This window comes from Notechis scutatus, chromosome 15 (genome assembly GCF_049901735.1).
Source record: "Notechis scutatus isolate UNSWTSFEM ecotype Mainland chromosome 15, rNotScu1.2, whole genome shotgun sequence".
Classification (NCBI taxonomy): domain Eukaryota; kingdom Metazoa; phylum Chordata; class Lepidosauria; order Squamata; family Elapidae; genus Notechis; species Notechis scutatus.
Window position 1 is genome coordinate 3158882 of NC_142023.1, and position 24698 is coordinate 3183579.

The 24698-nt window shown below is 50.1% G+C and overlaps 1 protein-coding gene across 1 annotated transcript; it reads right to left on the reverse strand.

The window, feature by feature from the left end:
• Positions 1 to 1790: 1790 nt before the first annotated feature.
• On the reverse strand, positions 1791 to 23143 carry NR6A1 (nuclear receptor subfamily 6 group A member 1). Its single transcript, XM_087944267.1, has 9 exons — positions 23038 to 23143; positions 15568 to 15798; positions 12968 to 13023; positions 12631 to 12788; positions 12275 to 12502; positions 10344 to 10598; positions 5241 to 5362; positions 3813 to 3965; positions 1791 to 1894 (listed from the first exon to the last, which is right to left on the reverse strand). The coding sequence occupies exons 1-9, from the start codon at positions 23141 to 23143 to the stop codon at positions 1806 to 1808; spliced, it is 1398 nt and encodes a 465-aa protein (XP_087800393.1). The 3' UTR covers positions 1791 to 1805.
• Between the last annotated feature and the right edge of the window lie 1555 nt (positions 23144 to 24698).

Consider the following 24698-nt stretch of genomic DNA (forward strand, 5'->3'; position numbering starts at 1 on the left):
CCCTGGTGGGGCGAGGAGACCCCTTCACCTGAAAATTCCTGAATGGGTCTCAGCCCCAGCCGCTCGCCTAGAGATAGGCCAAGCCTTGGACCGGATTGAGCCACATATATGGGGAAAAGAGATGGCGTGGACTAAGCCACGTTTGCATCTCCGTGCTATTGGGGGAGTACGGGACCAAGACAGGGAACGGTGGCGCCTGGGTCAGAAATAGCTGAGAAAATTCCGGGGACCCTCCCTGCCTCCCCAACACTGAAGAAGCACCAACATCAGTTGAACCCCTGGAATGCTCAATGTCTACGGAAATTCTCAGTCCTCCAGATTTTCAAGATTGTCCCAAAGGTGATTTGTTTTTCAAGAGGCAACTAGACTCCCTTGGGTTTTTTTTTTTTTGGTTTTTTTTTGGAAGAACCCTGAAGAAGCTCCTTGGACGAGAAGCGAAATGCCTTCAAAAGAAAACCAGAAATGAGGGAGGTCCTTGGTGCTCTTTGAACTTGTTTTCTTGTAGATGTTTCATGACCTTAACGAGGTAACATCAGTGCTCATCTACTAGTCTACTACAGTACTAGCACTGATGATGTTACCTAGATGGGTCATGAAACGTCTGCAGGAAAACAAGCCAGCTCAGAGATCACCAAGCAAGTCCTCCTCCTCCTCCCAATCTCGCTCCAACACTGACAACGTTACTTAGCGGGGTCATGAAGCGCCCGTAAGAAAAACCACCATGCTCAAGAGAGCAACCTCCAAGGACCACCTCATGTCAACCCTGAGCTACGGAACAATTCTCCCTGTTATCGAAAACAAGGAAAAGTCCATTTGCCCCTTGGGAAAGCACCTTTGGGGTAATGCTGGAGAATGCTAGGATCGACCGCCCCCGATACCTGTCCGGCTTTTCCTGAGGATGGGTGGCAGGGTCCCCAAATGGTTGTGTGTCTGTGAAGATTCTGGGGGGTTGTGTGGCAATGAATGGGGAGGGTGTGTGTGTGTGTAGGGAGGACAGGAGGTCTTTGCAGGCTTTGGATGGAGGGAAGGGAGGGGGGCAGCTGCTCCCCTTCCCTGCCCTGTGGCTTGGCACTTCTCTAGGGGAGTAGGCTCCGGCTGGGTTTGATGTTTGGGGGCGTGGGGACAAGCAATGGCCCACTGGGATGTGCCCTTTGGAGTTGTGAGCTGCAGAACTGGCAGGCAGCACCTTCTCCTTGAGGTAGTCTTAAGTCATCAGCCCAACCCAAGCCCACCCACCCTGCTCCCTCTCCCCTCCCCAGTAAAAAAAAAAAAAAGGCCTACCCTCCTTCCCCCAAAAAAAAACCCCACTAACTAATATCTTCACATTCTGTAAACTGCGAGGGGGACGTTCTCCCCCCACCCCCAAAAGCGGTGAGGCTGGTGGGAGAAGGGGGAAAAAAAACCGTGCAGGGATTGAAAAAATATATATCATACATTCAACTCTGTCGTGAAATAAATATTAGAGGGAGAGGAAAAAAAACAAAAAACGAGTCAAGATGAAATGAGGGGGGGGGGGAATAATAATAAAACAACACAAAAATCACCCCCCTTCCTTCCTCACAGACAGACACACACACACACACACACACACCCCGCACACCAAATGACAAAACAGCCGGCCGGCTGAAAACGAACGTCATTCCTTTCCGGTCCCCGAGGATTCTCGGTGGCAAAACGGCTTCCCACTCGCCCTGCCGGAGGCTGTTGAAATGGGGGGAGAGAGAGTGCAGGGTGTCTTGCTCCTTGGCTGGGGTGTGTGTGTGTGTTTTGGGGGGGGGAGTGTTGCAGGGGTGTCCCAGCCGGCTTCATTCCTTGTTCGTGGAGGCTCTGCAGGAGTGCAGGACGGCCTTAAAGAGGAGGGGTAGCTGCTCCAGGGGGACGTTGACCATTTTTCCTGGCAAGGGAAGAAACCCACCGTGAATCGTGGCTACTTGTACCTGTGGCCTCCTGGGATACAAACAGCCATAAGCACTTAAAAAGACTCAGATACTGCTTCGCGGCGCTTTCACACAGCCCTCTCTAAGCGGTTTACAGAATCAGCCTGTGGCCCCCAAGAATTTGTCCTCGTTTTTCCGCACCTCGGAAGGATGGGAGGCTGAGCCTATCAGGATCGAACTGCTGGCTGTGGGCAGAATTAAGCTGCAATACTGCATTCTCACCACTGTGCCACCACAGCTCATAGATAGATAGATGGATGGATGGATGGATGGATGACAGACAGACAGACAGACAGACAGATAGATGATAGATAGATAGTATGATAGTATGATAGTATGATAGATGGATAGATGATAGATAGATAGTATGATAGTATGATAGATAGATAGATAGATAGATAGATAGATAGATAGATAGATAGATGATAGATAGATAGTATGATAGTATGATAGTATGATAGTATGATAGATAGATAGATAGATAGATAGATAGATAGATAGATAGATAGATGATAGATAGATAGATAGATAGATAGATAGATAGATAGATAGATAGATGATAGATAGATAGATAGATGATAGATAGATAGTATGATAGTATGATAGTATGATAGTATGATAGATAGATAGATAGATGATAGATAGATAGATAGATAGATAGATAGATAGATGATAGGTAGGTAGATGATAGACAGGCAGACAGATAGATAGATAGACAGACAGACAGACAGACAGACAGATAGATGGATGGATGGATGGATGGATGGATGGATGGATAGATGGATGGATGGATGGATAGCTAGGTAGATAGGTAGATGAGATAGATGATAGTCATGATAGACAATAGATGGATGGATGGATGGACAGACAGACAGACAGATAGCACTTAGACATATATACTGCTTTACAGTATTTTACAGCCTTCTGAGCAGTTTACAGCCTCTTGCCCCCAACAATCTGGGTCCTCATTTTACCCATCTCAGAAGGATGGAAGGCTGAGTCAACCTTTGGTCAGCATCAAACTGCTGGCAGTGGGCAGAATTAACCACCACTGCACCACCACAGCTAACAGATAGATAGATAGATAGATAGATAGATAGATAGATAGATAGATAGATAGAGATAGACAGACAGACAGACAGACAGAGACAGATGATACATTAGATAGATGATAGATGATATAGACAGATGATAGATAGAATAGATAGACAGATAGATAGCATTTACACATATATACTGCTTCACAAGGCTTTACAGCCCTCTCTAAACGGTTGACAGAGTCAGCCTCTTGCCCTCCAATAATCTGGGCCCTAATTTTGCTGACCTCAGAAGGACGGAAGGCTGAGTCAACCTTGAGCCAGGGAGGATCGAACTGCTGAACTGCTGGAGCCGGGAGTCAGCAGAATTCGCCTGCCATGCTGCATTCTAACCACTGTGCCACCGCGGCTCTTTGAATAACCAGGAAGAATGGCTTGATGTGGAGGAGGGAAGAGAAACTAAACTGCCTCCTTCTAGCCTGAAGAATTTGAGAGCAAGTAGGAGGAGGAACGAAGATGTCCTGGTTTAGGACTTGTGGGCTATTGGTCTCCAGAAGGTCTGGATGGAAACAAGCCCAATGTTCTTGAGATGTTCCACAAGCTCATCCTAGAAGGGCAACTGGGTGCTTGGGAAGACCTTTGAGGTCTAGGAGCGATGTTTTTCAACCTTGACAACTCTTAGGACGGTGGACTTCCAACTCCCAGGACTCTCCAGCTGGCTGGGAGTTGGAAGTCCACACATCGTCGAGGTGCCAAGGTTAAAAAAAAAACACTATTTGGGAGACCTCCCAGCTTCCAGCCCAAGGAGGATCTCTTTATACCTGGATGAATTGCTTACCTGCGATGTACCGGATCTCCGGCAGACACATCATCAGATCTGGGAACCGGTTTGGCTGGTGTGGGTATTTGAACTCCATGAAGTCCTGGCAGACATACCAGTATCGCTTGTTCAGCTGCTCCAGCTGCGAGGCATTGGTCAGGCCCCGGATATCTGGATGGAGAAGAGCACGTGAGGAGGAGGAGGAGAAGGAGGAGGTGGAGGGAGGTGGAGGAGGTGGAGGAGGAGGAGGAGGAGAAAGAAGAGGAGGAGGAGGCTCAACCTAGGGATCGAGAAGTTGTGAATGCTCCAACACTGGAAGTTTTTAAGAAGAGATTTGTCTGAAATGAGATAGGGTTTCCTGTCTGGGCAGGAGATTGGACTAGAGGACCTCCAAGACCCCTTCCAGTGCTGTTACTCTGTTATAATGCAACCCACTGGCTCGGTCATTTGGCGAAAGGACAACTGCCCTTCATGTGAGGAGAGAGAGAAGGGCAAACCGAAGAATTTTCTGGAAGGTGACCAGCCTTGGCCCCGCCCCAAGTCAACATCCAAACTCTCAAAGCTTCCGGTTCCATCTACCAGAAGGGAGGCGCCAACGGGGAGGTGAGAAGACGTGCCCCGCCCACTCCCCAAATCTCAAAGACGGGCATTGGGCGCACCCCAGGATGTATTTTGGCCTGGGGACAGAGGCCCGCCTTGTATTATGTCTTCCTTGGCTCAGGTTGCGACGAAGTTGGGGGGTTCCTGGTTTTTATTTCCCAGGGGGGCCTTTTTCCTTGATCTCATTTCACGGGTGGGGTCCAAGATGGAAACTTGGAGACCAGTGGTAGGATAACAAATTGCGCGCTACTGTTTCTGCGGGCTTTGCGCTGCCCGAAATTTTCATAACCGGTATGCCAGGACCTGTCCGAACCGGCTGAATACCACCTCTGTTGGGAGACGTTCTAGAACAGTGGTGGCGAACCTTTTGGGGCTTGCGTGCCGAAAACTGTGCCAGCACCCAGAAGGCAATGCGCGCACACACCCCCCCACATGCCCTTCCACATGCACACACCATCTCCTGCGTGCCACACATCTGAGCGTGCATGCGTTCCCTCCTGCGTCTCTGTGCACGCGTGTGTGTGTCTCCCGCGCCCCCCTGCCTCCCGCCCATGCGCGCCAGACACCCGACAATCAGCTGCCCGGTGGGCGACACGTACGCATGTGCAGTGGGACTTCCGGCATGCACACCACAGGTTCGCCATAAGGGTTCTAGAAGTTGCCCATGAGAACTCCCAGGTTTGTCACTGGGCCTACGGGAATGAGGTTGTTGGGAGATGCGACTGGCCATTTTTCGGGAGGGTCTGGTTTGCGCCTTCTCCAATCCGCTATGGTGTCGCCCAAGGAACAGGACCGTCAAGAGCTTCCGGGCCAGGACGAAAGCCCATCCTTGTGGCCACCACTCACCTTGGTTGAGGAAATTGATGGCCTTCATGCAGGCGTATTCCTCGTTGCTGACTTTCAGCTGGCTGAACTTGCGGTACAGGTAGATGAGCCTTTCCATGACTTCCATCCCTTCTTCGCTGAACCTTCAAGAAAAGGAGGAAAAAGGAGGTGTGAAGCAGGGGTGGCATTCAAATATTTTTTTACCACTGGTTCTGTGGGCGTGGGAGTGGCCCTGTGACTGGGTGGGTGTGGCTTCTTTTTTGGGGTGCAGCACCCCAACCCCCAGCGTTCTGTTTTTGGGCCTTCTGGGCCTCAGGGAAGCAGGGTGAAGCAGTAAGACAGGGAGGGGGATCCCGGCACAGCTGATCGTTGGAACAGCTGATCGTCGGGAGAAAAAAAAGAGTTGTTGTTTTTTTACTACCGGTTCGCCAAAACCGGGCCAAACCGGTAGAATACCACCACTGGTCTGAAGGACTCGATCCCTAAACTTCTGGTCTCCCCTCTCTCTGGCCCTCTGTTTTTTTTTTAAACAATTTTATTGGTTTTTAAAGACAAACAAAACAAACAAAACGTAAAAACATCCAGCTTTCTTTCATAAATATACAAGCAGTGTGTCGGTTGGTTTACCAATTTTTTGTGCATCCATTTCGTAGTCTCAAATTACAGTTACATCACATAATAACTCATATTATCAATCAAAAATTAAATATCCTAGTATCACTATTAAACAATCATTTGACTATAATTTTATTCATTCATACTTTGCGAGATAACTATAATTTACTTGGTTTATTTTATAACAATTCATATAATCCTACCAGATCTATCCTAAAAACATTTTATAGATATGATATCAAAAAAAAAAAAGAGAAATATATCTTTATATATTCATTATTTTCTAAAATTCTAGATATTCTATTATTATATTCTCTGGCCCTCTTGAGGAACCAACGGAGGGGCCCAGCAGAAGAGGTGGGAGCAGAGAGATTGATGGAGCCAGAGGATGGTTTCCCACGTTGGACCAGGGATTCTGGAAGTGGTCGCCATTTGCCCGTGTGTTCTATGCGCCCGACGCAACCAGTCCCTTCCGTTGTGTTGGAGGAGGACATTTTCAACCCCCTCAATTATGAACCCCTCCTGGCTTCTTTGACACCGAAGGAATTCAGCTGAGCATCCCTTCTGCCCCCCACCCCCCAAAAAAACCAAAACATCCCCGGGGCCAAGATGGGGTGGACATGCTCAAAGAGAACTGGAAGAAGTCCCTGGCTCAGATTATGGGGGCATTTTGGCAGTTACAAGAAGGGAAGGGTCCTTTCACACACCCCCCCACCAAGATCCTGGAGACAGCAGAAGTCAACCCATGGAAAAAGCGCTCTAGTAGAAGATGTCCATTAGCAGCTGTGACCGAGCTCCTCGTGCAAAGAGACCCGTGGAGACCCTTCTCAAAAAGACAAGTACCCTCTGGCACCCTGGACCACAATTCCCATCAGCCCCAGCCTTATATGTGGGCTTTTAGTTGGCCAGGAACGCGGAGACACGCAGAGAGTCTCCCAGTTAAGAGGTGCCTGTTAAAAGATGGAGAACCTCTGGCGGCTTGGAGGTCCCCATCCTCTACCTGCAACGGGACGACAAAGGAGTCCTCATCAGAAGACAGGAGGGAGAATCCCAGGGGATCTGAACCATTCTTCCACAGGAGGTGTGAAATGGGCTTGGGAAGAAGGGGAGCAAAAACGCACATCTCATCTCCTTCCTTCCTTCCTTCCTTCCTTCCTTCCTTCTCATTTACTTTCCTTCTTTCTCATCTTCCTTCCTTCCTTCCTTCCTTCCTTCCTTCCTTCCTTCCTTCCTTCCTCAATCTCATCTCCCTCCTTCCTTCCATCCTCAATCTCATCTCCTTCCTTCCTCCTTCCTTCCTTCCTTCCTTCCTTCCTTCCTTCCTTCCTTCCTTCCTTCCTCAATCTCATCTCCTTCCTTCCTTCCATCCTCAATCTCTTCTCCTTCCTTCCTTCCTTCCTTCCTTCCTTCCTTCCTTCCTTCCTTCCTTCCTTCCTTCCTTCCTTCCTTCCTCAATCTCATCTCCTTCCTTCCTCAAAATGGAGCTCCTTTTTCTCTCTGTCCCAAGAGGGTTGGGAAGCACCCTAGGACAGTGAGGGCTAACCCTTTTGTCGTTGCATGCCTGCACTCATAATGCAATGCGCGCGCGACCCCTCCTGCTCGTCTGGCCCCCTGCGCAGGCGCAAACTCTCCCGCATACGAGCATTTTCCTCCTGCGCCCCCCGCCTGGTGCCCCGTTTTGGGCCTAGTAGGCCTCCCTGCAGCCTCCTGGGAGCAAAAATGGGGTGTGGGGTATGTGTGGGGGCGCTGCCCCCCCGTGGCCTATTTTTGCTCCCAGGAGGCTGCAGGGAGGCCTACTAGGCCCAAAATGGGAAGTGGGGCTGCCAGGGCTGCTCCCCAGCCAGGTATGCGCCCGCCCCTGCGCATGTGCAGCTGGACGCCGAAACGCAGCTGGCAGGCGGGCGCGCATGCGTGGTGTAGCTGAGCTGGGGTGACCGGCTCACGTGCCGTAGGTTCGCCGTCGTGGCCCTCGGACGGGGGCTCCGGCTTAGGTCTTCTGCCTCGGTCTCTTTCTGGAGACGTCTGTGTCCCCTCACCCACCCCGGATAGCCACTGGAGCCCCACCCACCCACCCACGCTCTCCCCAGAGAGCCAATCTGGCGGCTGGTGCGGCCCTTTTCAGCTCCCGATAAGAGAACGGAGGAGAGGAGAAAACCAGATGCTATAAATTTTTTACTCCACGTTGCAAACGTGCAGCTGGGGGAGGGGGGGGCGGGAGGGGGGGCAGGCGACAGGGCTTGATTTAAAGGGAGGGTAGGAGTTTCAAGGCAAGCCCGAAGTCCACGCCGGGTCAAGGTTTCCCCGAGGAAGACTGGAGCAAAAAAGGGAGAGAGGCGAGGCAGATGCGCAGCAAAAGGGGTGTTGTGTGTGTGTGTGGAGATCAAGTCTCTTGGCCAGAAGCCCCCCTCCCCCAAAAAAGCACAGGGGGCTCACGTGGAAAGAGCAGACCGCACATCTGGAAAGGGGACGCCTTCCTTTCTTGGGGTTTGGCCCTGGGGAGGGAGGCGGTCTTCAAAGCGGGGTTTTGGGGGGACGGGGGGGGGCCCTGGGGAGGGTTGGAAGGAGGGGTTCAAGGAGATGCTCCCGTCTGCATGAAAAGCAGACCCCCCCTCCCCTCCCAAGGAGGAGGGCCGACAATGATTTGGGGAGATGGAGAGGGAGGCCTCGGATGAATTGGGGGGGACCCTCAGGTGGCTCTTCAAACACCACACATCCCACATACAGGTCCTCGGCTTACAACCGTTCCATTTAGTGACCGTTTGAAGTTACAATGCCGCCGGGGGGGGGGGAGAAAAAGGATTTACGGCTGGTTTTTTTTTTTTTGCCCCTACACTCACGACTGTTGCGGGATCGATATTCAGACGCCCGGCAGCTGATTCATACTTATGACGGTTTGCAGTGTCCCGAGGGGTGTGTGTGTGTGTGTGTGTGTGTGTGACATGATCCCCTTTGGCGACCTTCTGACGAGCGAAAAGTCCACGGGGGGAAGCTAACGAGGTTGTTAAACTAATCTGATTCCTCCTCCCCCCCACGAACCGAGTGCTCGTCGGAAGGTCGCGAAATCGGGGACCATGTGACACTCCCCCCTCCGGGACGCTGCGGCCGCCATAAATACGAGCCCGTCGTCCAGCATCCACCAAAGTTGTTCAGGGTGAAAAATAGCCATTTGCAGGGGATGGGGTTTTACCGATTCGGCATGGTGCGAGCGAACCGGTGTCTCCCAGGACCGGTTTGCTCCAACGATCAGCTATCTAGTTCTCTGCTTTCTATGCTGGTTCGCAAGGCACAATGGATTGATTTATTGATTTATTGGATTTATGTATGGCTGCCTATATTTGCCCATGGCGACTCGAGGCGGCTTACACAATGTAAAACCATATTTTTTTTAAAAAAACAACAACAATAAAAAGCTAACAAAAAGAATCAAATAAATTAATAAAGTACAATACCCCACAGCCCTCCTCCTCCTCATCCCTAAAAACCCTATTCCCTTCCAGCACTGATGACGTTACCTAGTTTGGTCATGAAACGTCTACAACAAAACATCCAAGCTCATAGAGCACCAAGGACCCCGCAGTCCTCCTCCCCACTTTCTTTTCCTCCATTCCACCAATCCCCACACCCTTCCAGCACTGATGATGTTACCTAGTTCGGTCATGAAACATCTACAAGAAAACAGCCAAGCTCAGAGAACACCAAAGACCACACAGTCTTCCTTCTCCTCATCTTTCTCTTTCTTTCTTTCTTTCTTTCTTTCTTTCTTTCTTTCTTTCTTTCTTTCTTTCTTTCTTTCTTTCTTTCTTTCTTTCTTTCTTCTTTCTCTCTCTCTCTCTCTCTTTCTTTCCTTCCTTCCTTTCCTTTCGCCCTGCCTATTGATGATGTTACCTGGTTAGGTAGCGAAACGTCTGCAAGAAAACTACCCAGCTCAGAGAGCACCAAGGACCCCACAGCCCTCCTCCTCATCCCTAAAAACCCTATTCCCTTCCAGCACTGATGACGTTACCTAGTTTGGTCATGAAACGTCTACAAGAAAACAGCCAAGCTCAGAGAACACCAAAGACCACACAGTCTTCCTTCTCCTCATCTTTCTTTTTCTTTCTTTCTTTCTTTCTTTCTTTCTTTCTTTCTTTCTTTCTTTCTTTCTTTCTTTCTTTCTTTCTTTCTTTCTTTCTTTCTTTCTTTCCTTCCTTCCTTCCTTCCTTCCTTCTTTCTTTCCTTTCCTTCTTTTCTTTCTTTCTTTCCTTCCTTTCCTTTCGCCCCGCCCACTGATGATGTTACCTGGTTAGGTAGCAAAACGTCTGCAAGAAAACCACCCAGCTCAGAGAGCACCAAGGACCCCACAGTCCTCCTCCTCCCTTTCTTTTCCTCCATTCCACCAATCCCCATACCCTTCCAGCACTGATGATGTTACCTAGCTGGGTCATGAAACGTCTGCAAGGAAAGCAACCCACCTCAGAGAGCACCTGCGACCCCTTCCCAAATCCCCCTCCCCTCCCCTTTTTTTTTAACCTGTGGAGCTCATCGTCGGAGGGCGAATACTTGGCGGTGACGTCCGCCAGGTCCCCGAAGATCTGCTTGCTGTAGACGGTGAGGGAGGAGAGGAGAATCAGCTCCTGCCAGGTGGAGCTCAGCAGGCAGGTGTAGTCCTTGATGGACAGCTCGCAGAAAAAGGGCAGCTTCTTGATCCAGGAGATCTGGCGGAAGAGAAGCTCGTCGGCCAGCCGGCACAGCAGGGCGAACAGCTCGGCCTGGGTCACTCGGTACCTGTGGGAGGAGGCGGGAGACAGGAAAAGGGGTTGGAAGTGTGAAAAGAAAGAGAGGACCTTCTATCGTCGATGCTGGGCGTGGGATAAAAGCCAAAAAGGAAGAAGAAAAGTACAATTTGTGTTTTAATACAACCCCCACCCCACCCCCTTGAAAATGGAAGGTTAAAAAAAATGAAACCAGAACTTTTCCTTTTGGGTTTCATGGAAAAAGAACCAGAGGAAAAAAATTAAAACTTCTCTCTCCCTCTCCCTCTCTATCTAATCTATCTATCTGTCTTATCTATCTTATCTATCTTATCTATCTATCTATCTATCTATCTATCTATCTATCTATCTATCTATCTATCAATCATCCATCTATCATCTACCTCTATCTATCTATCTATCTATCTATCTATCTATCTATCTATCTATCTATCATCTATCTTTATCTATCTTATCTATCTGTCTTATCTATCTATCTATCTATCTATCTATCTATCATCTATCTATCTATCTATCTATCAATCATCCATCTATCATCTACCTCTATCTATCTATCTATCTATCTATCTATCTATCTATCTATCATCTATCTTTATCTATCTTATCTATCTGTCTTATCTATCTATCTATCTATCTATCTATCTATCTATCTATCTATCTATCTATCTATCTATCTATCTATCTATCTATCTATCTATCATCCATCTATCATCTACCTCTATCTATCTATCTATCTATCTATCTATCTATCTATCTATCTATCTATCTATCTATCATCTATCTTTATCTATCTTATCTATCTGTCTTATCTATCTATCTATCTATCTTATCTATCTGTCTTATCTATCTATCTATCTATCTATCTATCTATCTATCTATCTATCTATCTATCTATCTATCTATCTATCATCCATCTATCATCTACCTCTATCTATCTATCTATCTATCTATCTATCTATCTATCTATCTATCTATCTATCTATCTATCTATCATCTATCTATCTATCTATCTATCTATCTATCTATCTATCTATCTATCATCTATCTATCTATCTATCTTTCTATCTCTCTATCCATCTCTCCCTCTTTCTCTCTCTCTCTCTATCTATCTATGCAAAATACCACTCACGTATCATCACAAAATCTCCAGAACTGTAAAGCCTACAAACTTGACATTTGGCCTCTTGGCTCCTAGGGGCTCACTAAGAAAGGATTTTTCGAAATGACCATCAGAGCATTCGTATTTCATATATTATCATTATTAACACGCTCTGATGCTAAGGAGTTCTACTCCCCCTCCCCACCTGAAAAGAAATCTCTTCCAAATGCAAAACACAAGCAGAGAAGAGTTTCAGTTTCAGTTTCACAGCAGCAGCAAGCAGCTTTAGTACAGAACAGTTGAGCTAAGCCACGCCCAGGCTCCTTGCTGTCTCCTTCTTGCTCACACAGCAAATAAGTGTTCCAGTTTCCAAACAGACCTCAACTCTCTCACACACTGACAGGACACTAGCCGGATGAACACCGATGGATGCTGGTAGGCCGAGGCACAATTTCTTCTCTCCTGATTTTCCTCCCCCAAAACCAAACTCGACAGCATAGTTTCGTAGCGAAGCGTGGGGATCCGGCTAGTGTAATCACACTTAAGCGACTGACTTCAGTGCCAAGAGGAGGAAGAGAGCCGGCACTCACCCGTCTTCAATCAGCATCGGGGTGCCCAAGGGCTCCAAGTCCTCCGCGGACACCAGCTGGCTGATGAGGAGCCCATGGGCCTGGGGGTCGAGGCTGCGGGTCTGGGGGGGCAGCCGGGCCGTGTGAGTTGGGCAGCTGAGAAGGTGCGGCAGGTACTGGTAGGGGGCGGATACTGGGGTGCTCATGTACTGATCCCTGAGAACCGTAAACCCGTTCATCTCCACGGACCTGCTGGAAGAGCCAAGGCAGGGCTGAGAGAGAAGGGAGAGGGAGGGGAAAAGAGACCCGCGACTGATCGGAACGCCCCTCCCCACAAACCTTCGCGCTCCCCTCCCCCCACCCCCCCAAAGTCCCACCTCGAAGACGGAGTCGAGACCGGGGAAGGCTGGTTGCTTTCCGACACCCCGTTGCCCGGCGAGCTGTTGTCGCTGTCTCCGTTGTTACACCAGGAGATGTTGGCCTCTCCTTCAAACTCCAGGCCGGACATGATCCGCTCGATCTCTTCCTCGGAGATCTGATTTCCCCGCCAGCCCCGGGAGAAAAAAAAAAAGAAAAACCAGCCGCTTGGGTGTGTGTCTCGGCCCTTCCATTCAACCGGCGTGAAACCCACCCTCCTTGGGGATTGGGGAGCGGGCAGGTGGGACTTGGGAGGCAGCAGGAAAGCCACACCTTGCACAGGAAGGTAGTGCTCACCTGGACAGGCCCAATGCTCTTGTTCCGGCCCCCGGGCATGCCGTCTTCACGGATGGCTGGCAGGGACGGAAAAGGAAACTGGTCAGGACTCCAGCAATGGTGCCCAGCTAAACCATCCCTGGAAGCTAAGCAGGTGTGCCTACCTTCCCCCCACACACACGTGCTCCTGTATTAAAAGAGCCTTTTGGTGACTTCTAAATTCAAGAGGGCCTCCTCCCCTTGATTCGAGAGGTCATAGAGCCGCGGTGGCGAGGATGCAGGATTGCAGGCTAACTCTGCCAAGGGCCAGCAGTTCGATGCCCACCAGCTCAAGGCTGACTCAGCCTTCTGAGGTGGGTCAAATGAGGACCCAGATTGTTGGAGGGCAAGAGGCTGACTCTGTAAACTGCTTAGAGAGGGCTGCAAAGCACTGTGAAGCGCTATATAAGTCTATGTGCTATTGCTATCTATCCCTATGGCTGTCTACTATCTACCTATCTACAATATCTATCTACAATATCTATCTACAATATCTATCTATCTATCTATCTATCTATCTATCTATCTATCTATCTATCTATCTATCTATTATCTATCTTTCTTTCATCTATCTATCATCTATCTATCATCTATCTATCTATCTATCTATCTATCTATCTATCTATCTATCTATCTATCTATCATCTATCTATCTATCTATCATCTATCTATCTCTATCTATCTATCTATCTATCTATCTATCTATCTATCTATCTATCTATCTATCTATCTATCTATCTATCTATCTATCTATCTATCTATCTATCTATTCATCTATCTATCTATCTATCTATCTATCTATCTATCTATCATCTATCTATCTATCTATCTATCTAACTATCATCTATCTACCTACCTACCTACCTACCTACCTACCTACCTATCAGCTGTGGTGGTGCAATGGTTAGAATGCAGGATTGCAAGCTAACTCTGCCCACTGCCAGCAGTTCAATCCTGATTGGCTCAAGTTTGACTCAGCTTTCCATCCTTCTGAGGTGGGTCAAATGAGGACCCAATTGTTGGGGGCAAGAGGCTGACTCCATAAACTGCTTAGAGAGGCTGTAAAACACTGCGAAGTAGTATATAAGTCTATGTGTTATATCGATCTAATCTATCTGTGTATCTTATCTATCTACCCATCTATCTTATCTAGCCTGCCTGCCCCCCCCCCTCTATTTATCTATCTATCAGCTGTGGTGGCGCAATGGTTAGAATGCAGGATTGCAAGCTAACTCTGCCAACTACCAGCAGTTCGATTCTGATGGCTCGAAGTTGACACAGCCCTCCATCTTTCTGAGGTGGGTCAAAGGAGGACCCAGATTGTTGGGGGAAAAGAGGCTGACTCTGTAAACCGTGTAGAGAGAGAGAGCTGGAAAGCGCTGTGAAGTGATTAAGTGTTATTGCTCTACAATCTCCTGACCAGGAGGAGGCGCTACATGACACGTTTTGGGCTCCTCGGGATTCTTCAGGCCACAGTGACCTCTGTATTAAAGGTAATCCTCAACTGACAACCTTCACTGAGCCCCCAAATTACGGTCATAGGTCTGCCAATGGTGGAGGAGAAGAAAGAGAAAGCCGGAAATGCGTGGTCCAACCTGATCCGCAGAGAGACGGATCTCTACGACCGTCTCTTCTTCCTAGACAATAAGAGGTCTCCACCGCTCCACTTGGCCAGGGAAAATAGGGGGCTCTGCCCCGGGTGTGTGTGTGTTGGGGTGTGTGTGTGAGGCTGACTTTTGTTTGCTTGTTTAAGCCGGGTCTGCAGCCACAAAAATACGGAGAGATTCCGGTTGTGGGTTGCATCGCTGGCCACCGTTGGTCGAAGACCTTCAGGCTCCCTCTGGTGGCCACACACCAGATCAGCTGCTGCCCCCCTGGGAAAACTTTTGTTTCCTCGCTCTTGGGGTGCTCCGAAAGCAGGTGGAAAACCAGCCTCCAAGTGCCAACCAGATGCAGGGAAGAAAACAGCCTGTTTTCTTTTCCTTTTTTAAATGGAGACCCTGCCCAGAACTTGGACATCGGCTCCTGAAGCTTCTCTAACGAAATAAGAAAAATAGAGATAGAAATAGAATAGAAATTGGAATGGAAATAGAGAAATAGAATAGAATTTGGAATGGGAAAGAAATAGAAATAGGATAGGAATAGAATTACAATTAGAACGGAATCAAGATGGAAGGGACCTTGGGGGTCATATAGTCCAGCCCCCTGCTCGAGCAGGAGAACCTATCCCCATTCCAGATAAAAGACTGTCTAGTCTCTTCTTGAAAACCCCAGTGATGAAGCAACCACAACTTCTGGTGGTAAGCAGTTCCACTGGTTATCAGGAAAATTCCTCCTTATTCCTAAGTTGTTTCTCTCCTGGATTAGTTTCCACCCATGGCTTCTTCTCCTGCCCTCAGGTGGCTTTGGGGAATAGCTTGACTCCCTCTCCTTTGGGGTAGCCCATCCGATACCAGAAGACTGCTATCCTGACCCCCCCCCCCCCTTAGTCCAGGTTCTCCACCTAAAGGTCGTGCTGGTTCAACGAGGAACCCCCTTCCACCCAACCCTGCCCGGCCCGCTCCCTGCCCATCGACCAGCACCTTTCCGGTTCATGCCCATCTGGAGGCACTTCAGGAGTCGGCAGTACTGGCACCGGTTGCGCTGCTTGCGAGACATGATGCATTTCTTGTCGCGGCTGCATCGGTACACCCGCCGGTTGCAGATGCTGCGCTTGAAGAAGCCCTTGCAGCCCTCGCAGGAGATGATGCCGTAATGCAGGCCCGTCGCTCGGTCCCCGCAGATCAGGCAAGTGCGCTGGTCCACCCGGTCATCTGCAGGAGGGAGGTAAGGAGGGCGAGCAGGTGAGGCTGGGAGGGGGAGGAGAAAGGAGCCAACCCAGGAGAAGGGGAGGGAGGGAGGGATGCCTCTTGGCAGCCGAGCACTTTCACAGGAGTTCTTGGGTATAATCTTATTATCTATACCCCGCTCTCTCCATCTCCATGTATCTATCTTAAATGTCTGTCTACCTCCGGAGTCGGCCACCCAAGGCTCTGGAGCCGCATGCAGCTCTTTCATCCCTTGGCTGCGGCTCCCTGTCTCAAAATATGCATTACAACTGCCAAGGTGCAACACCCGCCAGCATGCGATTTATTGAGCTTTTGACCCCTCCCCCAGTAGGCTAACCTTGGACAAATCCAAGAAAAATTCAGAAGAAAACAGAATCTTTAATTCAACTATTGACTTGTTTCCTAGTATGATTTGATTGCTTATGGTCCCCTATGACTATTATTAAGTGTCGTACCTGATGATTCTTGACTCTTGATGAATGTATCTTTTATGTACACTGAGAGCATTTGCACCAAAGACAAATTCCTTGTGTGTCCAATCACACTTGGCCAATAAAGAATTCAATTCAATTCAATTCAATTCTATTCTATTCTAATTTTATTCCTGTTCTATTCTTCCATATTTCTATTTTATTCTACTCTACTCTACTCTACTCCTATTCTATTCTATTCTATTCTTATTGTACCCTATGACTATCATTAAGTGTTGTACCTGATGATTCTTGATGAATGTCTCTTTTCTTTTATGTACACTGAGAGCATTTGCACCAAAGACAAATTCCTTGTGTGTCCAATCACACTTGGCCAATAAAGAATTCAATTCTATTCTATTTTATTCTATTCTATTCTTTTTCACTCCAATATTTCTTATTGCCACAAAACCTGAATGGAATGGAATGGAATAGAAATATTGGAGTGAAAAAGAATAGAATAGAAATATTGTTTTTCACTCCAATATTTCTATTCCATTCCATTCCATTCAGGTTTTGTGGCTCCCGGTATTTTTTTTCCTGTGGGAAACAGGTCCAAATGGCACCGTGCATGAACCCTGTCTCCCGCGCATGCACACACATCCTGCATGCATGCACACACACACACCCCGTGCGTGCCTCCCACCCATCCCCATGTGTCCAACACACCTCCCCCACCGCATATACGGGGCAGAGATCCGAAGACCAGCTGGCTGGTGGGAGGCATGCACGCATGCCGAGCTAGGGCGACGGCTCGCGTGTCCACCGAGAGGGCTCTGCATGCCACCTCTGGCACAGGTGCCATCAGGGAACTGGACCATACCCAATTCCTGCAACGGGCAGGTAGCCGGAAGGGTGGGGGGAGGCGAGGCGGGCTGCCAGAGACAGAGAGAAGAGAAACATCTGGACCTCAAGCCGTCTTTCCCGATTCTGGAGAGCAGGGATGGGCCTAGAGGGGGCTTCCTCACCCCAAAGTGTGAACTCGCGGTGGGTGTGAATGTTTACTCCTGCCACTTGGTCTCCTGCATCAGACTTTCCGGGAGAACGTCCAACTGAAGAGCCCGAGAGCCTCTTGGACAAAGATGATGGCGGGCACAAAATGGCAGCCGGGAAGCCCTCCGAGCCCCCCACTGCCTCCCCACTTAATAAGGCAGAGAGAGAGAGAGAGAGAGACAGAGACAGAGAGAGACACACACAGAGAGAATGTGAGAAAGACAGAAACAGAGAGAGAAAGAATGAGTGAGAGAGAGAGAGAAACAGAAAGAGAGAGAAACAGAGAGAAAGAAAGAGAAAGGGTGAGTGAGAGAGAGAATGTGAGAGAAAGAAACAAACAGAGAGAGTGAAAGAGTGAGTGAGAATGTGAGAGAGAAAAAGAGAGAAACAGAAACACACACAGAGAGAGAAAGTGAGAGACAGAGAGAGAGAGAATGTGAGAAAGAGAGAAACAGAGAGATATGTGTGAGAGAGAAAGATAAAGAGAAGAAACATTGAGAAACAGAAACAGAGAGAGAAAGAAAGGGAGAAAGACAGAGAAACAGAGAGAGAATGTGAGAGAGAGAGAAAGAAAGAAAGAAAGAAAGAAAGAAAGAAAGAAAGAAAGAAAGAAAGAAAGAAAGAAAGAAAGAAAGAAACAGAGAAAGTGAGAGAGAATGTGAGAAAGAGAGAAAGAGAAGAAACATTGAGGGAGAAACAGAAACAGAGAGAAAGAAACGGAGAGGAAAAAAGAGAGAGAGAGAGAGAGAGAGAGAGAGAAACAGAGAGAGACAGAGAAAGAATGTGAGAAAGACAGAAACAGAGAGAGAGAAAGAATGTGTGAGAGAGAAAGAGAAAGAAAAAGAGAGAAAGATAAACAGAGAGTGAGAGAGAGAATGTGAGAGAGAAAGAAAGAAACAGAGTGAAAGAGTGAGAATGTGAGAGAGAAACAGAGAGAAACAGAAACACACACAGAGAGAGAAAGTGAGAGACAGACAGAGAGAGAAAGACAGAGAGAGGGAGAGAAACAAAGAGAGAATTTGAGAGAAAGAAAGAAAGAGAGAAACAGAGTGAGAGAATGTGTGTGAGAGAGAAAGAGAGAAAAAGAATAAACATTGAGAAACAGAAACAGAGAGAAAGAAAGGAAGAGAAGAGAAGAGAAGAGAAGAGAAAAGAGAGAGAGAGAGAGAGAGAGAGAGAGAGAGAGAGAGAGAGAGAGAGAGAGAGAGAGAGAGAGAGAGGCAAAGCACCTCATTCTTCGGAAGAAGCAGAGCTGTCGTTTCCCGCTAAGCCGAGGTTTCCCCTCCTGGCTCGGACAGAATGAGGCCAAGGCAGGGCTCTGCCAACCCCTGGTGGGCATCTGCTAATCCCGGCTGAAACGGACACGTCAAAACCCTGACTTGGTGCATGGAAGGTGCCCCGGAGCAAGGAACTTGACATGGCGTGACGTTATACTGCATCCTTGGCTGACCCTGCTTCACCTGGCGGGGAGGGTAGGACAATCATGGGTGGCCAACCGTGGTCCGGCTACGACCCCCCTCCAAACATCCTGCTGTTACCCCCCAACCTGATCCCCAAAGGCCACTGAAGGAGGACCGGCCTTTTGGGACTGACAACTCCCCCTTCATTGTGCTCTTCAGCGGGGTGTGTGTGTGTGTGTGTGTGTGTGTGTGTTAAAATGGCGTCTTTCGTTCAGCCGAAAGGCAGGTAAGAAGTTTGTTTTCCAGGGGTGCGAAGGAGCCGACGAGAAAGAGGCATTTAGAATAAACAGAAGAACAGAGTCGGAAGGGACCTTGGAGGTCTTCTAGTCCAACCCCCTGCCTAGGCAGGAAACCCTACACCACTTCAGACAAATGGTTATCCAACATCTTTTTAAAAACTTCCACTGTTGGGAGCATTTTCACGACCTCTGGAGGCAAATTGTTCCACCGATGAATTGTTCCGAATGTCGGGAAATTTCTCCTTAGTTCTAAGTTGCTTCTCTCCTCGCTTAGTCATGGCTTCTTGTCCTGCCCTTTAGGTGCTTTGCAAAAAATAGCTGGACTCCCTCTTCTTTGGGGCAGCCCCTGGGATTGGTATCCCATCATCCCTGGTCCTTCTTCCCATGTTTGAGCCTCCATTCCCCTCATCCCCTCCTGCTTGCTATCTCTCTACTCTTTCTTAGAGTCTCCACATCTTTTTTATTTTTTTACACCGTGGCAACCAAAACTATTTACAGCCAAAGGGTCTGTTGTAGCGGCGCAAACAGGGAGAGGGGGGAGAGAAATTGGGGATCAGGAGGGTCGACCCACTCCTCCTCCTCCTCCTCCTCCTGCCCAGGACTTCAAGCAGAGTCACTGTACAGATATTACAGGCGCCGGGCATTAACTTGGTCTTTACTTATCAGACGAGCAGAGAAAAGAGATTAACAAGGACTCCCTGGGTGGGTTTGGAGGTTTTTCAGCCTTCTCCCCATCCAAGCCATCAATCCTGGCAGGGGAAGAGGAAGAAGAAAGGGGCGTGGGGGGTGGGCACGAAGGACCATGCTAGAGGAGGAAGGGGAAGGCGAGGGGACGGCGGCCAGGCAGATGCCCCTGGCCGAAACCTCCCAATTGGCAGCTCCGTGACTGCGCAAACCAGAGCAATATTGACGCTCGCTTCAGGACTGGATGTGGGGGGGGGGGCAACAAACGGAGGCATTGTTTGGGAGAAAGGCCTGGAAGGGTTGGCCTCCTCCACCATTTGGGGGGAAGGCAGCCACCCACCCAGAACTGCCATGGGAAACGGGCTCAGCCTCCATTTCTAGCTTTGGGAAAGGAGAAGGAAGGAAGGAAGGAAGGAAGGAAGGAAGGAAGGAAGGAAGGAAGGAAGGAAGGAAGGGAGGGAGGAAGGTAGGTAGGTAGGTAGGGAGGAAGGAAGGAAGGAAGGAAGGAAGGTAGGTAGGGTAGGAAGGAAGGAAGGGAGGGAGGGAGGGAGGAAGGAAGTGAGGGAGGAAGGAAGGAAGGTAGGTAGGTAGGAAGGAAGGAAGGAAGGAAGGGAGGGAGGGAGGGAGGGAGGGAGGAGGAAGGGAGGAGGTAGGAAGGTAGGGAGGAAGGAAGGTAGGGAGGAAGGAAGGAAGGAAGGAAGGTAGGGAGGAAGGAAGGAAGGTAGGAAGGAAGGAAGGAAGGGAGGGAGGGAGGGAGGGAGGAAGGAAGGAAGGGAGGGAGGAGGAGGAAGGAAGGGAGGGAGGAAGGAAGGAAGGTAGGTAGGAAGGAAGGAAGGAAGGAAGGAAGGGAGGGAGGGAGGGAGGGAGGGAGGAAGGGGGAGGGAGGGAGGGAGGTAGGAAGGTAGGGAGGAAGGAAGGTAGGGAGGAAGGAAGGAAGGAAGGAAGGGTAGGGAGGAAGGTAGGTAGGTAGGAAGGAAGGAAGGAAGGGAGGGAGGGAGGAAGGGAGGGAGGAAGGAAGGAAGGGAGGGAGGGAGGAAGGAAGGGAGGGAGGAAGGAAGGAAGGTAGGTAGGAGGAAGGAAGGAAGGAAGGAAGGGAGGGAGGGAGGGAGGGAAGGAAGGAAGGAAGGGAGGAGAGGAGGAGGGAGGAAGGTAGGGAGGAAGGAAGGTAGGGAGGAAGGAAGGAAGGAAGGAAGGTAGGGAGGAAGGTAGGTAGGTAGGAAGGAAGGAAGGAAGGAAGGGGAGGGAGGGGAAGGAAGGAAGGAAGGAAGGAAGGAGGGAGGGAGGAAAGGAGGCAGGTAGGTAGGAAGGTAGGGAGGAAGGAAGGAAGGAAGGAGGAAGGAAGGAAGGAAGGAAGGAAGGAAGGAAGGAAGGAAGGATTTCAAGAGCCATGCAGTACTTGCCAACAGGAAGTATTCCTGTTGTGTATATATTGTTTTAAAGCAGGTTAATAAACTTTAGAAAGAAAGAAAAGGAAGGAAGGAAAGATAGGAATGGAAGGAAGGAAGGAATGAGAGGGAGGGAGGAGGGAGGGGAGAGGGAGGAGATAGAAAGAAGAAAGAAGGAAGGAAGGAAGGAAGGAAGGAAGGAAGGAAGGAAGGAAGGAAGGAAGGAAGGAAGGAAGGGAGAGGGAGGAGATAGGAATGAGAGGAAGGAAAGAAGGAAAGGAAGGGAGAGAGGGAGGAGATGGGAATGAGAGGGAGGGAAGGAGGGGAGAGGGAGGAGATAGAAAGAGGAAAGAAGGAAGGAAAGAATGGAAGGAAGGAAGGAAAGAAGGAAGGGGAGAGAGGAGGAGATAGGAATGAGAGGGAGGGAGGGAGGGGAGAGGGAGGAGATAGAAAGAGGAAAGAAGGAAGGAAGGAAGGAAGGAAGGAAGGAAGGAAGGAAGAAGGAAGGGAGGAAGGAAGGATAGGAATGAGAGGATAGGAAAGAAGGAAAGAAGGAAAGGAAGGGAGAGAGGGAGGAGATGGGAATGAGAGGGAGGGAGGGAGGGGAGAGGAGGAGATAGAAAGAGGAAAGAAGGAAGGAAAGAATGGAAGGAAGGAAGGAAGGAAGGAAGGAAGGAAGGAAGAAGGAAAGGAAGGAAGATAGGGAGAGGAAGGGGAGGAAGGAAGGGAGATAGGAATGGGATGGGGGAGGGGGCTCTTTAAGTCAACTGTCTTCCAAAGTTTTTGGGATGGTTTAGAAACCCCCAGGTAAAGTTTCCCTACCCCCAAGCAAAGACGATCATCTCAACTGGGTTAATTGAAGTCAAGAGCGCCATGTGCTTTGGGGGAGGGGAAATCCTTCTCTCTGCCCCTCCCCTCCCCTATCCCCCCACCCACCCCAAAAGCACCCCTGGCTGGGGACGATGGGAACAGAAGCCACAAACCCCAAGCAGATGGTGGTGAGGAAGCCCTATAAGAGGGAAGTGAGCGGCTGATGGACGTGCACCCATTTTGCAGAGGATCTGGGGTGGGAGTGGGTTCGGGGGAGAACCTCCTGCTTGGCTTCCCCCCAAAAAGTGGCAGTTTGCCACCCCACTGGCCCATCCTGGTTAGCTGGACCAAAAACCATATGGAGCAACTTCTAAAATTCACACTTCCTCCAACTCTCTCTCTCTCTCTCTCTTTGATCTGGGGGGTCTGGGGGTGAAAGCGCAACCCCCTCCTTTGGGCCCATTTGGGGAACGGCCTGCCCTGCCCTTCCCTCCCTTTCCCTTCCAGAAACACAGGGAGAAATGCGAGGAGGGGGGGCTGCCTGTGTCTTTTGCAGCCTGGGGGGCGGCGGGGAGAAGAAAGAAAAATAAAGAGAGAGAAAGAGAGAGAGAGAGAGAGAGAGAGAGAGAGGAGGGGGGCCGTGAAGAAGCTCAGAGGGAGCTGGAAACCTCCAATGGGGTCCATGCACCAACAAAAGCAATTAAGGTCGCCCCCTCTCTTCTCCTCCTCCTCCTCCTCCCCTAGTAGGGAAAAACTACTACCAGCCCCGAGATTCGATCCGTGTTTTTTCCCAAGTCCAGGTACTTTCTGGAGAGTTGCGGGGGGGGAAACCCCTCTCCGGCGTCCAAGAATGGGGGTTCTCCCCCCCATGTCAATGGACGCCAGAGGGTTTTGCACGGGCAGCTGGGGGACCCCAAGGGAGAGACCCCCCACAACGGGCAGACAAAAACACACACACACAAACTGAACGGGAAAGCAACTTTTTTTTCCCCCTCCCAAAGAGTCAAACGGCAGGGAGGGGGGAGCAGAGGAAGCGTTCACAAAGGGGGAACCACCGCCCCCTCCCCAAAATACTGCCCCCTCCTCTCTCTTTAAAGGCCAGCTGGGAAGCCGACAGACAATAGAGAAGCGTTTTTTAGCCCACCAGCCCCCTCCTCAAAGAGAGAGAGAGACCCCCCCTTACCTTCCCAGGTCTCCATTTTGGGGTCTGCCACGTTGGCTGGGGGGCAGCCATTGAGGGGTGAGGGCCCCCCGGCTTGGCTCACTGCCCCAGCCTGCCCTGTGGCCATGCAGGGATCCCTGGCTGGTCTGGCCGGGACACAGGGCCAGCAGCCCCCACCCCCCTTCCTCCGGAGGTCAGCTTACAGGTGGGGTCACGTGACCCCAAAGTTCAAGCCCTAAGGTCACAATGGTGGGGATTCCACCGAGGGGAGGGGGAGGAGGAAAGGAGGAGGGAGAGGAGAAGGAGGAGGGAGAGGAGGAGGATGGGAGGAGGAAGAGAAGGAGGAGGAGGAAAGGAGGAGGAAGAGGAAAGGAGGAGGAGGGTGGGAGAAAGAGAGAGGGAGGAGGAAGAGGGAGAGAAGGAGGAAGAGAGGAGGAGGACACGGAGGAGGAGGAAAGGAGGAGGAAGAGGAAAGGAGGAGGAGGAAGAGGAAAGGAGGAGGAGGAAGAGGAAAGGAGGAGGAGGGAGGAGAGGAGGAGGAGGAAGAGGAAAGGAGGAGGAAGAGGAGCAGGAGGAGGAAGAGAAGGAGGATGGGAGGAGGAAGAGGAAAGGAGGAGGAGGATGGAAGAAAGAGAGGGGGAGGATGGGAGAAAGAGGGGGAGGATGAAGAGAAGGAGGAAGAGAGGAGGAGGACACGGAGAAGGAAAGGAGGAGGAAGAGAAGGAGGATGGGAGGAGGAGGAGGAGAGGAGGAAGAGGAAAGGAGGAGGAGGATGGAAGAAAGAGAGGGGGAGGATGGGAGAGAGGGGAGGATGAAGAGAAGGAGGAAGAGAGGAGGAGGAGGAAGAAGAGAAGGAGGATGGGAGGAGGAAGAGGAAAGAGAGGAGGAGGATGGAAGAAAGAGAGGGGGAGGATGAAGAGAAGGAGGAAGAGAGGAGGAGGAGGAAGAAGAGAAGGAGGATGGGAGGAGGAAGAGGAAAGGAGGAGGAGGAGGAGGAGGAAGAAAAGGAAGGATGGGAGGAGGAAGAGGAGAGGAAGAGGAAACGGAGGAGGAAAGGAGGAGGAGGATGGGAGAAAGAGAGGGGGAGGAGGAAGAGGAGAGAAGGAAGAAGAGAGGAGGAGGACAGGAGGAGAAGGAGGAAAGGAGGAGGAAGAAGAGAAGGAGGATGGGAGGAGGAAGAGGAGAGGAGGAGGAGGAAAGGAGGAGGAAGAGAAGGAGAAGAGAGGAGGAGGACATGGAGGAGGAGGAGGAGGAGGAGGAGGAGGACACAGAGGAGGAGGAGGAGGAGGAAAGGAGGAGGAAGAGGAGAGAGGAGGAGGAAAGGAGGAGGAAGAGAAGGAGGAAGAGAGGAGGAGGACATGGAGGAGGAGGAGGAGGAGGAGGAGGAGGACACAGAGGAAGAAGAGAAGGAGGATGGGAGGAGGAAGAGAGAGGAGGAGGAGGAAAGGAGGAGGAAGAGAGAGAGGAGGACATGGAGGAGGAGGAGGAGGAGGAGGAGGAGGACACAGAGAAGGAGGAGGAGGAGGAAAGGAGGAGGAGGATAAGTAAAACATCTGCAAGAAAGCAACCAAGCTCCGAGAGCACCAAGGACCCCTCCCCCCTGCAGCGTTTTTCTTCCTCCTTCCTCTTCCTCTTCCTCCTCCCTGCAAACCCGGCAACAAACAGCCCTCCTTCCCAGCACT